The sequence below is a fragment of the Notothenia coriiceps genome, unplaced genomic scaffold (genome assembly GCF_000735185.1).
Source record: "Notothenia coriiceps isolate Sejong01 unplaced genomic scaffold, NC01 NC01_scaffold00023272, whole genome shotgun sequence".
Lineage (NCBI taxonomy): Eukaryota > Metazoa > Chordata > Actinopteri > Perciformes > Nototheniidae > Notothenia > Notothenia coriiceps.
The window spans coordinates 18,688-33,480 of record NW_011355973.1 but is presented as its reverse complement, the minus strand read 5'-3'; the positions used below and the strand labels follow the sequence as shown (position 1 = coordinate 33,480).

Here is a 14,793-nt window from a genome sequence, read left to right as displayed (position 1 = left end):
CGCCGTGCTTGTCGCCGCGGTTTGATTACGTCATCACAACAACACGTTAGTTTACCAACGTAACCCTGTTCTCTGACATTCGGTGATATTTTTTCGCTGCTAGAACCCTTTCGGCCGAAAGGGCCTTTTTAACCATTTTCGGCCGATAATTTTCGGCGGCCGAATATTCGGTGCATCCCTAATATATAGCAAACCATGATTTGATTTTTCATCAAACAGTAGTAGTTTATTACAGGTAAAAATAACTTACTCTTCTATAACAACAGTTGTAGGTACAGTTCGGTTAGTTAGCGTATAACATATACGGCTGTACCGAAGACTGATGGTCCGCTCAGAGCGAGTCGAAAAACACACTGTTAGACATGGGCGGAGGCTCTCTGGTGGTTGACTAATCAGAACAGAGTGGCCGAGCTGACCAATTGGAGCACACTGGGCTCACAGGGAGGGGGGGGGGCAGGAGCTCAAACAAGCCGTTTAGGACAAAGTGAATACACATACTTTACAGAGATACTGTATGAGAAACCAATGTGAGTTTGGAAAATTGCACAATATAAATCTATTTTAGTAGACCTCAACAATGGAATTATGATCAGTGGAAATGGCCATGACATGGGCCCTTTAATAACTAACTAACTTAATAACCAACTAACTAACTTAATAACTAACTAACTATGGGATTCAATCTGAATTTCCGACATTTAGCTTTGGTGTTCTCTCTGACAGAGTTCACATTTCTTTCCTTTCTTAAAAACCTGATTTTAATCAAATAAAACTAAACTAACTAAACTAAATAAAGCTGGGATAAAAATCCAAGAAATATCTTTACGTTTTTCAATTGTATTTCTACATCTCTCCCGGTCCTTGCCCAGTTGGTGGATCGGGTGTTTGACGAGAGCCTGAACTTCAGGAAGATCCCGCCTGTGATTTCAACCAATAAGGCTCCAGAGATCAACGGTAAGCCAGTGGAGCTCCGCCCCCGGGCCCCTGACACTCTGGAGCCCCGAGCGCTGAGGAGACGCACCTGGAACCGAGAGGAGGTGAGACGCATCACAGGACATCAAAAATATACCAACATGGCGGCTTTCTGCAGTCACGTTCAGATTGTTAAATTTGCTTTCCTCTGTGTCTCCAGGCCGTGTTGGACAGCCTGCTGCTCAACTCAGTTTCCCAGCTGTCCACTAAGATCAGGCACTCCATCGACAAAACAGCAGGAAAAATCAGGTAATCATACGTTGTGATATTATAACTGCTGGGAGTATTTAATAGTGTATTGATCAGTCAGTGTGCCGTTGTGTTGCTCTGTCTATCCACTGTGAAAAAACAATATTGTGTTTTTTCTTCAGGATTTTGTTTAAAGATAAGGACAGGAACTGGGACGAAATTGAGAGTAAACTGCGGACAGAGAGTGAGATACCAATGCTGAAAACCACCAACAAGGTACAGAATCTGAGTCTCTGAGTAGTATTTGCTGACGGAAGTGCAGTTTTATTGACTCATAATAATTTACTTGTTTCCTTTCTTCCTCTCTGTAGGAGTTCTCCTCAATTCTGTTGGAATTGAGGAGAGTTGAGAAGCAGCTTCAAGGTAAAAACACAAACATAATCCCACCAGTACTAATAACATTTATGAATTTAGACGGTGTTTACATTTATGTGATAAGATGCATGATTTTATTTATTTATTTGAACTCCATAGATGAGGGCATAGTTAATGAAGACAGAAAGAAGCAAAACTAAAACTCTGAACACTTTGCTTCCAATCTGAAGTATTTCTCAATAATGTTAAAAAGCAATAACCATAGAAGCAACAATTATGTGTTATGTTTTAGGGAATTCAAATCCAAACCAAGAGCTTAATCCGAAGTTTATTTTAGTTTTCAAAACACTTCAATCACTAGACATGACCCGTCCACACTTTAATCTTCTCTCTGTTTCTGTCCCAGTGATCAATGTGATGGTGGACCCTGATGGGACCCTGGATGCTCTGGCCAGCCTGGGCCTCACCAGCCCCACGACTCCCACCAAGCCCCTAACGGCCAAAACAACTGCCACTAGCCCGGGGTCTGCTCCCCCAGCCAAAGAGTCCCTGCTGGAGACCCTCCCGGGGCCCGGAGCCTCTGCCAGGGTCCAGGTCTCCTCTGCCATCATAGAGGAGACGGCTCGAGACCCCGGCCTGAGTCTCAGTCTGACGGCGGTCGGGGGGCGGCCCTTCAACCGCATGAGGCCGAGCGGAGAGGAGGCCATCGCACAGAAGTGAAGTTTCAATGTCATGTGAATAAACTTTTGATTTGGAGTGAAGGCGGCTAGTTATCAGAACAACAAACTAACATTCAAACAGTTGCCATTCAGCTGACTTACCCACTCCAGGAATATAACACAAACACAATTTAGTTCAAGTTTCACCAGACCTGTCCGGAAATGAAGTGCTTCAGCTGACTGTAACCCAAACCGATGCATCATGGATACACCCTCCAATGGGAATTCATCCATGAGTGATTTGGAGGATCCTTTCAGCTGTTATTGCTTACAGGACAACCTCAAGCTACCTGGCTGCTCTCAGTGGACACATCTCTGTTCAGTCTCTCTCCTCCTCTTGCCTTCTCCATGTGTCTGGACCCCACCTACACTAAGGACATGCCTTAAAACACTTCCTCTATAGTAGCCGCCCCTCAACCTCAAATAATATACAGAACAACTTTATTACAGTACTTTCAGACAAACAGAATGCATTGTAACATAACATCTTATGCAGAATACGTTTTATTTACACTATGCTGGAACACTGCAGTGATTTTATAAGCTCTTGTTCAATACAAAGGATATGTCAGCAGCCACCCCCAACATACATGTTTTATGCCTAAAAGATAACCCTAACCGTCCATTGATGCGTCTCTGAAACTGACTGACTAATAAGTAGTGCCTCCCAATATCTGTGCCCCCCTGTTTCTCCTTCTTTCATTATGTTTGACTCTTTCCCTCCCTTCCTTTTCCTCCCAAATAGAACAAGGTTGTCCCTCCAGTAGCATGTACAGGACCGAGCTGAGAGCTTCCCTCCTGCAAGTTGGTGTCTGTGTTGATCTTACTAATACTGAATGGTAGTTTTACACAAGAGTAGTAACGGCCTTTGGGAAACCAATGATCATTTTCAGGCTAAATAATCACTTACCAAAGTTAACACGTCGTGTTATTTTCAAACAGTGGAGCCATGTTGAAATTTGTTGTGCAAAAACCTGAGAATCTGAATTTAAAATATGGCAATTCATCTCATATACGTCTCATCGTCCTCTGCAGTTCATCCCTTTCTCTGAATGTCAAGATCATTTTCCTTCAAAAAGCATATTTATTTTAATGAAACACTAGTTTAATCATCGCTGCCATTTTGTTTTTGGCCCATGTGACATTGCCTCTGAGAATCTGTGCCCTTTCCACTTAAGTGTCCTATGATTTCCAATTGGCTTTTTTCTACTTTTTACAGTTGCGGGTGATTTTTTTTAAGGGGAAAAAAAACATGGTTCCAACTAAATATTTTATAATATTTAAATACTGATATTGTAGATATTTTAAACCTTTTACTTTTTAATACTTAAAATGCACATTCTCACATTACAACATTTTGTATCACTCCCCAGTGTATATACACACAAAACCTAAAAAGCTACTGGAATTGGTTTTAAGGAACTTTTTGTTGAAAAAACGAGGCCTAAGTAAGATGTGTATTTGGGGAACGTCGGCGAGTAGAAATGAACACAGCTTTGAAAATAAGCCCCCTGTCTACTCTATCTATTTAGCTTGTAATGCGGCTCATATCAGGGTATAACGTTGCATTGTTCTTCACCAAGGAGGGGGGATTTCCAACTACTGCAGACACAGTATGGTTAACCTCACTTTCATTGCATTTGCTGCTTTTCTTTATGGGACTAACCATTTTTCTAATTTCCCCTTCAGCGTATAGTCTGTGTTCTAGAGCAAGATGACTTAAAGGCAGTGTATTAGTACTTAGATGCTCTTGCAATAGTGAATTTAGGTACCAGAATACGTTCATTTTGTTCTCTCTATACTGTGCTGTACATTCTTTTTTCAATGCCTCAAAGTGCCCGTTTTGACTATTCAAGGGCATCGATTAAAAGAAAAGAAAAAGACGTAGCTGTCTGAAAGATTTCTCTTATTTTGCACATCAGATTGTGGCGTTTTTCATACAGAAGAAGTGAAGAAGCAGTGGGGGGCTGCATCAAATGTCAATTGGTTTGACAGGAATGATATCACTTTGATATGAGAAGTGACTGCCTTGCCACTCTGGAGCTTTTCTGTCTGTAAATTCAAAGCCGCTAATCCTGATTTCCCCCTCCCCCCATTGTATCAAAAGACATGAAATGAGGGGATTGTGAATGCTAGGTACATGTTTATTTTTGAAATTCTACATGTGTCATCTGACCAGTGTTCTTTTTCATTTTTGTAAAGAAAAAACATCATTTTATTTTATTTATTTTTTGTTTAATATTCTGTGGATTTGTCATGTATTTTATATTTGTTCAACTATCTGCAATGTTTCTTACTGTTAATAAAACAGAGCCATTCACTTGTTTCCATTTATTTGACTGGATATTAAACATGTAGACAGTATGCGTTTATATACTGCAGTGTAGACAGTATATAAAGGCATTCTACTTGATTTCCTTCAGACTAGTTTCTTTGTATTTTTGCTTTTAAAAATAAAACTGTGTTTCAACGAACATATATACATTTATTCCAAAACTGGATTGCTTAACACCTCATGGACTTTTTAATCAAAGAAAATACATTAATTCAGACCAAATGTCCCTAATTCTTACAGATAAAAAAACCACATTTATCATGTCTTAACTGAAAATGGCAGTTTGCTTTTGCATTTTTATAATATTTGTAATTATTTTAGGCATTCAAAACATTTTATATAAAAAATGCCAAATGTACACAGCTAAGATAATGAATGTGTTAGTACAAATATAAGCCCCAATATTGAAGTTCCAGCGTCAGCTAAATGCTGTGCCGAGAACAGAGGATCGAACTCTATTAAACTAAGCTGACTACATGAGACTTTCTCTAGCGCAGGGTGATGAATCACAAAGTGTAATGTGAGGTGTGTAGTCCTCCAGCAGCCGGCGTGCTTTCTCTTACTGCAGACAATTCTGTCTTTCACTTAAATGCTTATAAAAGGCACCAAGGTAAAGAGAGCAGCAGTGCTTGAAATCCCTTGAGTGTTCATATCTTAAAGGTCCCCTATTATACTGTTTTTCATCAATATATATTATAAGTCTCAGATAAATACAGAACCTGTCTCTGAAGTGTTTGGCTTGAAACACCAAACAGATCATTGCAGCATCCCATAATCCCCTCTGTTTCAAAAGTGCTGATTCTCTGTCTGTTACTTTAGATGAAAATAAGGAGCCACTCCCCTCTGAGAGATATTTGGTTAAAAAGAACACAATGGTGCTCTAGGAGGGGATTCAGGTGATAAGGTGGGGGGGGGGGTTACCTTGGTTGCTGATTGGCTAATGGTTACATCAGCCAAAAAAGTCGTTATGACATCATAAAGTGGCCAAAATCTGATCAGCTCATTTTCAGACAGGTTTTTATATAACTGGATCAGGACAAAAAGGGAGAGAATCTTTTTTCCTGAAACTTTCAGAGTCTCTTTACACAGAGAGGACACATGTTTATGTATAAAAGACATGGAAAGGTGGATTTTGCATAATAGGTGACCTTTAAAAAACCAGGTTTGAAAAATGTAACATAAAGACAAGGTTCTGTTTTTGTGAAGTGCTCTTTATTATCATGAATGAATTTCCAGATTTTGTCTGACTCTTAATTCACATGGTTTATTCCTGCTGTTTGACAACAGACAAACAACACTGATGACAGGATGTTCTGTGTGGGAGGGGGGGAGGTTAGCCGGGGGGCCATGCCAGTGGACGTCCACCCAGGACGTGGATGTGGATGTGGTAGACAGACTGGCCTCCCTCCGGACCATCATTCACGACAATCCGGTAGCCTTTAGTCAGACCCGCCTCTTTAGCACACTTCTTTGCAACGAGCATCAAGTGGCCCAACAACTGAGAGACAGAGAGAGAAAGATGTATGACACTAAAGTTAGAGACACACATGTATAAAGTATAAGCAGACAACCCCTGAATTACAACGCAGTGTTCACAGTAACTGTAAGACAAGCATTAAGTCTTGTGAAGGTTTCCATCTAGTGGTCACAGTTGTTGGACAAATACTTAACAATAGTGGGGATTCAGTCATGTTCAGTGTACTTATTCAAAGTCAAATTCAAGCACTTTTCAAGCATTTTAAGATACATTTGTAATCTTTTCCAGCCCCTCAGAGTGTGGTAAATTATGGAAACATTTCTTACAACATACGAATCATTGCACTTCTTTATCACAATGTTATAGTGCTTTGAAAACACAAGAACAAAATTAAAACACATTTGAAATTCAAGTGTTTTAAAGGATTTCCAGCAAGCGTATGGAACTCTATTATAGGATTGTACTTACTGCAGCATCACTATCCTCAGCCTGTGACAGCTGAACGATTGGCTTTTTAGGGACGACGAGGATGTGGGTGGGAGCTTGAGGTGAAACATCAGGGAAGGCAATACACTGAAATACAAATAACACACATTTAAGACAAGAATTTAGCCAGTTCAAATCTACAACCATTAATATGATGCAATGCAAAAGATGGTACCTCAATATTGTGACTTCCACCCCATACGTGTATATAGATATTGTGCTGTTACTGCATGATGGGTACATTTCAAGACGAGGTATTGCAAAGAAATTAAATCCTGGTAATCAAATATCTTCAAAAAAAAATTCAACATGTGTTTCAATGTAACCATTTTTAAAGTTGATATTGGCCATTTCTGGTACAACAATCTTTATGTGTGTGTTAGGATGTTGCATGTGTGGTCTCAAAGATGCCACATTGTAAAATGCTTATTTAACCTATTTACCAAATGAAGGAAATCAAATATATCTTATTACATTTGGAGTATTAAGAAGTTCAGAGATTTTTAAAGAACTTTTAAAGAAAAGTGTAACATGGCCCAGATGCATAAACAAAACACACTGCAGTGAACCTGTTGGACAGGCAGTTTGAATCAATGACGTTATCTTCTGATTGGATATGACACAGGCAGCTTCTCTTTTTGAGAGTTTTTTTGTGTTAAATACTACAATAGCTGCTTTAAGAATTAAATTCACTGCAACCATAACACATGCATGCTCACAGTCAGTACTGGCTAAACATGAAATGGATCAGCTGGAGTAGCAGGCAGACAAGTGGACCTTTCCGTACTTTGGTATAAAGCCAACTAAAGCAATGACTTCAATGTGCAGACACAAATATAAACCATGGCTAGGAGCCCTTCTACTGTTTTAAAGCATTTATGTAATCAGGGTTGCTATTTTGGTTTGGTTTCATTCTGAGAAAAACGACCTCATAACATTCACAACATTATACAGTACAGTTTCGGTTTCTACACTGCTAGGATGAAGCTAACGTTAGCTTCACGTCACCTGCAGGGCGCAGTGCGGATAACTGCACAGAAACAGTGTTTACGAGTTGAAATGTTGAATGCATACCAAGTCATCTTCATGTAGCAGGGTGGCAGGAATCTCTTTTCTTATGATTTTTCCAAATATAGTGTCTCCACCGGGCTTAGCAACCCGAGCTTTAGCCATTTCATCAGCCATGTTGGTGCATATGAGAGGAACTGTCAGCGCCGGTTTTGGCTTTGTGAAACTACAGAAACGCGTCATCGCAAAGTATTCACTGATTGGTCCTTGGTACTTCCTCCAAACCGGAAGTGAGCTAAAGAAGTCAAGATGGGCACACGTTTGAAGGTGAGTTCGTGAAATAATCATGCGTTTATATAAATAACATCATAATAACAATGTTTTATTTTATTTTATATTGTTTGTTTGTTTCTCAATACACATGTTTGCATATACTACGAAGTAGATTGCCAAAAGGACAGGGAATTATAGTGTCATAAGTGCGACTGTCAAGGTCCTGATGTTGTGAAAGCTTCGTGTTTACATACAGTCTGTGGTTTATATCATGTGTATTACATTTGCAGATCCTCAGCACGTTTAAATCGTTGCACAGAACCAGGATGGCTGTATTCAAAGATGATGACAAAGCACTGACAGGTGAGACTAATGTTGGATTGATTCCCAGCAGAAGAATATCCGTGGCTATCTTTCTTTGGATTATTAGAATCAGAATTCTAATTTTTTACCGCAAAGTTTAGATAGAGACCTTTATATATACAGTCTATGATAGAGACAAAGAAAATAGAACATTATTATTTACGAAAGTAGTGCTTTACAATATTACAATTTACAGAAGTACACTAAATCCTTTCTCTCCACAAAGCTGCAAGATTAAAGATCAACGATGAGTTCCGGAAAAACAAAGAGGAAACGTCAGAAGAAAACATTAAGAAGGTACAGTGAAAGTACAACATGAAGGGACATTGTGTGTTCATGTTCATATCAAGTCTGTACTTTAGCAGTTGTGCATCTAAATAACATTTAGCTTCTTAAACTAATCTAAGTTATTTTCCTATTAAGTATCTGCTGATTCAAAGTCCAATCCAAAATATGTTTTAATTATATTGTTCATGTCTACACAGTGAGGGCTACAGCATTCAGTAATAAACATAATAGCACATCTGTTAACCCTCATTACCCTTCTTGTTTGTTTTTTTACAGATGATGAAAATGGGCTCATCTGTGGAAGCTATTCTGCGGGAAGGCGTGTTACAAGTGGAACATGTTGGAGATAAGAAACTCTGTATGTTGTTATGTTCCATAATCTTGTCTTTTTTCAACAAATATAAAACATACATCTTGACCCTGATTTTACATTTCTCTCACAGTGCTTCGACCCAGAGAGAGCCTTCTACTCGAAAATGTACCTTATTCTGACGAGCCACGGAAAAAGGCATGAAAGACCATCTGATTACATGTTTTTCGTAAATAAGAGACTCACCATCATCCGCTCTGTTCCTCTGCATTTAAAGGATTCAACGCAAAATATTTCAAGTTGTTCACGATCTCCTGAACTAAGAACATTTTAAAGATCATCGCTACACGGAGAAATGTCTTGTTCTGATTTACTCAAGCTCTCATTTGCGCTGCTTAAGGAAATCTGTACTATGAATGAGATGCCCTTACTGTACAGTATTTTGTCAAATGATATTATGTATTGATTTACTTTCCGAGTGTTCTGCCTACTTTTTTGTGGTTTATTATTTAACTGATTTAGGGAGAACTTCTTCCCTGCTTCTGATCATTTTCATTGTGTTCTGATTAAAGAGGAGTATTCCCAAAATTTTCATTTATTGTTCAAATCACGATAAATGATGTATGAATCTAACATGACAGTGGGTCAACATTAAGGGCAAAGACCCCAACAACTTCTCATTAAAGTTCTCTTAAAATGTAGGTAGGTTTTCCACAAAAAAAAGGTTTTAAAAATACATGTGAGAGTTATTCCAAGACATGTTTGACTGACAACAAATACTGTTTTAAACCCTGGAAGATAACATTACAACTATCCTGAGGTGTCTTATCTTTTGCCCCTCAATTTTGCTAGAGGAATAACAAAAGTATGGTGTAGTTTAACAGAAAAACATGTGCTTTTATTTTACAGACGATATCTAACACAATCTAAGATACACACATTGTAGATCATGTTTTTTTTTTAAACTAATATTTTTGTATAATTGGAGCTTTGAAATTGTTGAACAAAACTCTTGACTGTGTTCATGAAGACACTACATTACCCACAATGCTCACCAAGGAGTCGCAATGATGACATCATCTAAATGCGCCGTTACTCTGGCAACGTTTGTTTCTTTCGGTTGTAGCCGTTTAGCTAGCTTGTCAAAGTTAGGGGGAAATCCAATTTGATGCCGAAAATAAGGTGAGAATAAGTGTGTATAGGACTTTTCTTATTTATAACCCTATCACTGACATAATAGCATGGTTTTTTACAAACAATGTTATGACTTTGTGGTATTTGACAGCTCGGACTCGCTATGGGAGCAGGCTGCGGCGGAGGTGCAGAGCCTGGAGGCTGCAGTCGGGGAGGAGGAGGAGGCGGTCAGCGAGAGGACCGTCTTCCTGATGGGGAGCAAGGCTGGGGTTTGTTCACTGCCAAGCCACAACACTGACAGTACATGTATTGCTTTTTAATGGAAACAGTCTTGCTATAAGATAAGTTGTAGCTACTAAGTTCTCCTTTGCTTTCTTTTTCAGGGTAAAACGTCCATTCTCCTCAGATGCCTCGACAGGTGAGCATGGGGTTGGTCTATGTTATCAACTATAACCTGAAAAGTGATGCAATCTAGCCTAACACAAGTAAAAAACGACTTTAAATGGATTTTCTGTATGATTGGAAGAAACTGTTCACTAGAAAACAAATGCTAACTATCAACATTAATACTTTGAGCATCAGAGGAAAATCTTGGCCAGAGGAACAGGATGCAATATGTATAATCTATGTTCAAAGGTGCAGCTCAATTTGAGAAGCAGACAGAGATGAAATCACTGAAAGATTGTTAATTGACCTTTTTGCATTTGTGTTGTTTTTAAACACCAATAATGCTGTTGTTCTACCAGGGATGAACCATCCAAGCCAACTCTGGCTCTGGAGTATACTTTTGGCAGGAGGGCCCGAGGACACAACACAGTAAGAAAGCCCTGTTGGTCTTGGACACTTTGTAAAAAAATAGGATTAAGACAAACAACAGATGATCCTGACAAATACTTTCAAAAACATCTTGTAATCTATATTGATGAGAAGGAGTTGTGTGAAATGTAAGCCTGGTAAATACTACATTTAGCCATCACAACTTCTAGTCATTCTGTTGTATTTTTGTATTCGGGATTGTGGGAAGCGGTGTTTCGAACTCACTGTCTGTACACACAAACTGAAAGATTGACAATAAAGTTGACTTTGACTTGACTTTGACTAGTTCTCCAGCACATTGAGAATAATAGTTAATTCTGTATTTAACTGACATTAAAGTCTGTTTACTAAAACCAGAAATTCTGAATGTATGTGCAATACAATGTTACTTTAAATGAGATAGTGTAATAATACTGTTGGTGGTGGCTTCCTCTTTCAGCCCAAAGACATAGCCCACCTATGGGAGCTGGGAGGAGGGACCTCTTTGTCAGACCTGGTCCAGATCCCCATCTCTCCGGCCAGCATCAGGTAGGTACCTCACACACATTCCTGATCATAAATGTACTTTGTTACATAGTTAAGCCACATGTCTCAACACACTATTTGGATTGGTTGTTTTTAACTCTATATTTAAATCGGTAGAACTATTTGAGTCATCTATATAGTAGTCATCATGGTTTGGACAGCAGTGTCAGGGGTTCCTTGCTCTGTGCCTCAGTGCTGTAGCAACACTTTTTGTATCCTGCTAGATAACATACTCCTTGATGTCTTTTACCAGGTCTCTCTCTGTCATCCTCATTTTGGACCTCTCTAAACCCAACGCCCTGTGGGGAACCCTGGAGAGGCTGCTGCAGGCATCACAGGCTCAGCTGGAGAAAGTCTCTTCCCAGGCACAAAAAGCACAGAAAGCCAAACATCAGACGCCTGTCCACTCAGCACGCGTCCTCCCGAAAGACTATCCTGTAAGACCTCAGCTCATCACACTCGACATTATATAGGCATACTCTATTCTTCAGTCCAGGGCAATAGTAGCATATAAACTATAAACTAATTATATGTTACAAATCAAAATGTGAAAAGAGAAATACTAATAAACTGAACAAACAAGGTGAAAACCCAGAGAAAAGTTCACCAAAACTTTCCTCACAGTAGACACAAAGTTGGAATAATGTGTCTAACGGCCCGTCTACACTACAGGCATCGAAAAATGCTTTCAACGCTTCGCCCATTCACTTGAATGGCGTAGACGTAGAAGATTTTTAATCGAACTGCATTGTGGGGAGCATGGCATGGCTTTGCAAGCATGCCTTCAGGTCAGATGTAGGATGGTAAACAGGGGCGGACTGGGACAAAAAATCAGCCCGGGCATCTCGACCGGCCCACTTCGGTCCCACTAGTAAATTGTCAACGGGGACGGGGGACGGGGGCTAGTGACTTATCCGACCGGCCCACATCGTCCGACTGGCCCACTTCGGTACCGGCCCATCGGGATTCGTCCCGAACGTCAGTCCGCCACTGCTGGTAAATCTATCCTGATTTAATTTTGACTTTTCCAACAGGACAGAGAGCTGATCAGTCCCTTTCCTGTTCCTCTGCTCATCATCGGCAGTAAATATGACCTTTTTCAGGTAGAACACATGTTTCAGCATAACCTTGAAGTTGGTCTCATATTGGCTAATTCACATATTTATGGATGTTTGTATGATTTGTTTTTACACATTATCGAAGGAGAGTTGTTTTCTGTCTGTTGCAGGAATTTGACTCTGATAAGAGGAAGGTAATAAGTAAAACACTGCGCTTTGTCGCCCACTACTACGCAGCCTCTCTGATTGTAAGTGAGCTTTAACTATACATGTGACATATTTACATTAAGCATAACATTTGATTAACATAAAATATGTTTACTTTTTTTGTTGCTTTCTCTTACCATTGAATCTATCATTTCTTTCAACCGTTTCCACTGATTTAATTGTCCTCTCTGCCTGTTATTTATCTTTTGTATCAGTTCACTAGCATCAAGACCGAGAGCCTGATGTCAAAAACCAAAGGCTTCTTCTCTCACATGGCTTTCGGTCTGGACAGAGGGTGAGGAGGGTAACACAGTTCACTAACTAGTGGTGGATACTGACAGGGACTGGTATTATTTAGCTCTTTAAAAACATAAATATTAAAGTGGTATCACTGATACTTGGTAGATTTCCCAATTGACTTATACTTCAGTAGGACTTTGAAATTATATAATTAATTCATATAACAGCTTCAACCGTTTTGACCCTGTGATATGAACTCTTGCTCGAAATGGATTATACATTACGTACATTTGTTACTGTACTATAGGTTTAATACTTTGGTTTAAGTTATATTTTTGTCTTAATGTTATGATCAGGAAAACTGTGTGCTGTGACTGCACCAAGCCCCTCATCATTCCAGCAGGCTCCGACTCCTTCAGCCAAATCGGTGAGCACAGCACCAACCGGTGGCCAAAAGCAGTAATGCACCTAAACTTAATTAAATAATTGTTGCTGCTGGTTGTAGGAAAAACGTCTGATTTATATCCACCTCCTGTTGTTCTGACTTTCATTGTTGTGACCAGGATTGTTTTGTTTTGTCTTTGTTCCTTTAGGTTCCCCTCCTGCTACTGATGTTGACATTACTTCTCTGCATGCCAAAAACCCTAAGGACCTCTGGAAGAAAGTCTACGAGCTTGTCTTCCCCCAAGAGGTACTTCAATCACCTTTTATCTTTATCCAAATTGCAAAAAGCAATGGATTCAATCCCTGGAGTGGAGTGCACCAGCTGGGCGTAAAAAAGTAGGTCTTAACTCTAACGTCGGGCTCAGATACGTCAGACTTAGTGATTTGAATTCACACCGAGTGCACCAACCTTACTAGTCTCGGTCGTAGCTGCGCCTAGTCTTAAAATGCGCGTCCACGTGAATTCTACATAATTTAACACTCGAACTTCTCCATTCAAAGCAGCCCGTTAGCGTAAAAGCTGAGCGCAATCAGCACCTGCAAGGTTGGGGAGAGCGTAGCGTTTCTGTCTGATCCGTGCTGGAGTTAAGGGGAGATCTCCTCGATTCATTCATAAAGGGCTTGTTTGCCGAAACGAAACCTCTATCAGCTCACTGTCCGAATAGACGGCCAGTGGGTTTGTTCAATTAAGGACGACTCTTTCTCGTCTTAATGCCCTTTCGTTGTTAAACCTGTAAATGCACTGCCATCGTTATTTTCCTTCTTGCCTGTTTTACGTTACTATGGATACTAGTCTGTCTTTACGATTTACACCTGCTCCTTACTAGGCGTACAAGTTACACCCAGGCGCAACGCACACAGGGCTTAAGTCTTAGTGGCGCACTAGTCATAACTTTAGTTTGGTCTTAACCTTGGGTTCTACGTCGGACGTAGAGTTACGACCAGCTTACGCCCAGCTGGTGCACTCCACTGCTGATGTTTAAGAAAAATAAGGCCCTCAAACTGGGCAATCTTATTCTCAGTATTCCTTCATACATGTATGCATGTTTATATGAGCAAGGACATCTATCAAGAGTCCAATCGTAACGTGTTTGTGTTTCTTTGCAGTCTACCAGTGAGCNCGGTTAGTTAGCGTATAACATATACGGCTGTACCGAAGACTGGTGTTCCGCAGAGAGGCTCCGCCCATGTCTAACAGTGTGTTTTTCGGCTCGCTCTGAGCGGAACACCAGTCTTCGGTACAGCCGTATATGTTATACGCTAACTAACCGAACTGTACCTACAACTGTTGTTATAGAAGAGTAAGTTATTTTTACCTGTAATAAACTACTACTCTTTGATGAAAAATCTAATCATGGTTTGCTATATATGAATGATATGTTATAGGAGCAAATAATTCAGGGAAGAAAGGCTACTAAGTATTTCCATCTAACTTTAGAAATGTACAAAATGAACATGTGTAAATGTATACATATATACACGGTACATCATCCATTCCTCCCCTTATAGGCGTTTTTGGCATCTTGCCTATCGCAGCGATGTAAGCCACTGCCGGGGCAGCACTACCCGCGTTA

General features: G+C 39.9%; 4 protein-coding genes across 5 annotated transcripts in view; 3 read left to right on the top strand and 1 right to left on the bottom strand.

Annotated features, from left to right (window-relative positions):
• Positions 1-4,575, top strand: part of LOC104954351 (cep170-like protein) — a 5,340-nt gene extending 765 nt beyond the window's left edge. Inside the window, exons 2-6 of the mRNA XM_010781445.1 lie at positions 797-1,037; positions 1,133-1,221; positions 1,344-1,437; positions 1,533-1,584; positions 1,943-4,575. Coding sequence (XP_010779747.1) covers positions 797-1,037; positions 1,133-1,221; positions 1,344-1,437; positions 1,533-1,584; positions 1,943-2,256 — 790 coding nt within the window. The 3' untranslated portion in view covers positions 2,257-4,575. The remainder of the gene's footprint in view (positions 1-796; positions 1,038-1,132; positions 1,222-1,343; positions 1,438-1,532; positions 1,585-1,942) is intronic.
• A 1,208-nt stretch (positions 4,576-5,783) lies between these two features.
• Positions 5,784-7,788, bottom strand: hint1 (histidine triad nucleotide binding protein 1). The gene is made up of 3 exons (XM_010781435.1): positions 7,628-7,788; positions 6,536-6,640; positions 5,784-6,088 (listed from the first exon to the last, which is right to left on the bottom strand). Exons 1-3 carry the CDS (start codon positions 7,736-7,738, stop codon positions 5,924-5,926), a joined length of 381 nt encoding a protein of 126 aa, XP_010779737.1. The 5' UTR covers positions 7,739-7,788; the 3' UTR covers positions 5,784-5,923.
• Positions 7,789-7,819: 31 nt separating this feature from the next.
• lyrm7 (LYR motif containing 7) lies at positions 7,820-9,401 on the top strand. 2 transcript variants are annotated; one of them, XM_010781434.1, is made up of 6 exons: positions 7,835-7,888; positions 8,125-8,197; positions 8,424-8,494; positions 8,762-8,843; positions 8,929-9,012; positions 9,048-9,399. In XM_010781434.1, exons 1-5 carry the CDS (start codon positions 7,871-7,873, stop codon positions 8,997-8,999), a joined length of 315 nt encoding a protein of 104 aa, XP_010779736.1. In that variant the 5' UTR covers positions 7,835-7,870; the 3' UTR covers positions 9,000-9,012; positions 9,048-9,399. The 2 variants fall into 2 exon arrangements, with proteins under 2 accessions (XP_010779735.1, XP_010779736.1); XM_010781433.1 differs by having other exon boundaries at positions 7,820-7,888; positions 8,929-9,401.
• Positions 9,402-9,892: 491 nt separating this feature from the next.
• The window catches only part of LOC104954350 (centrosomal protein of 170 kDa), a 16,231-nt gene continuing 11,330 nt past the window's right edge, over positions 9,893-14,793 (top strand). The window contains exons 1-12 of the mRNA XM_010781444.1: positions 9,893-9,977; positions 10,081-10,198; positions 10,313-10,347; positions 10,676-10,745; positions 11,185-11,273; positions 11,524-11,707; positions 12,305-12,373; positions 12,499-12,576; positions 12,751-12,830; positions 13,132-13,202; positions 13,369-13,466; positions 14,327-14,342. Of these exons, the coding sequence (XP_010779746.1) occupies positions 9,964-9,977; positions 10,081-10,198; positions 10,313-10,347; positions 10,676-10,745; positions 11,185-11,273; positions 11,524-11,707; positions 12,305-12,373; positions 12,499-12,576; positions 12,751-12,830; positions 13,132-13,202; positions 13,369-13,466; positions 14,327-14,342 (922 nt within the window). The 5' untranslated portion in view covers positions 9,893-9,963. The remainder of the gene's footprint in view (positions 9,978-10,080; positions 10,199-10,312; positions 10,348-10,675; positions 10,746-11,184; positions 11,274-11,523; positions 11,708-12,304; positions 12,374-12,498; positions 12,577-12,750; positions 12,831-13,131; positions 13,203-13,368; positions 13,467-14,326; positions 14,343-14,793) is intronic.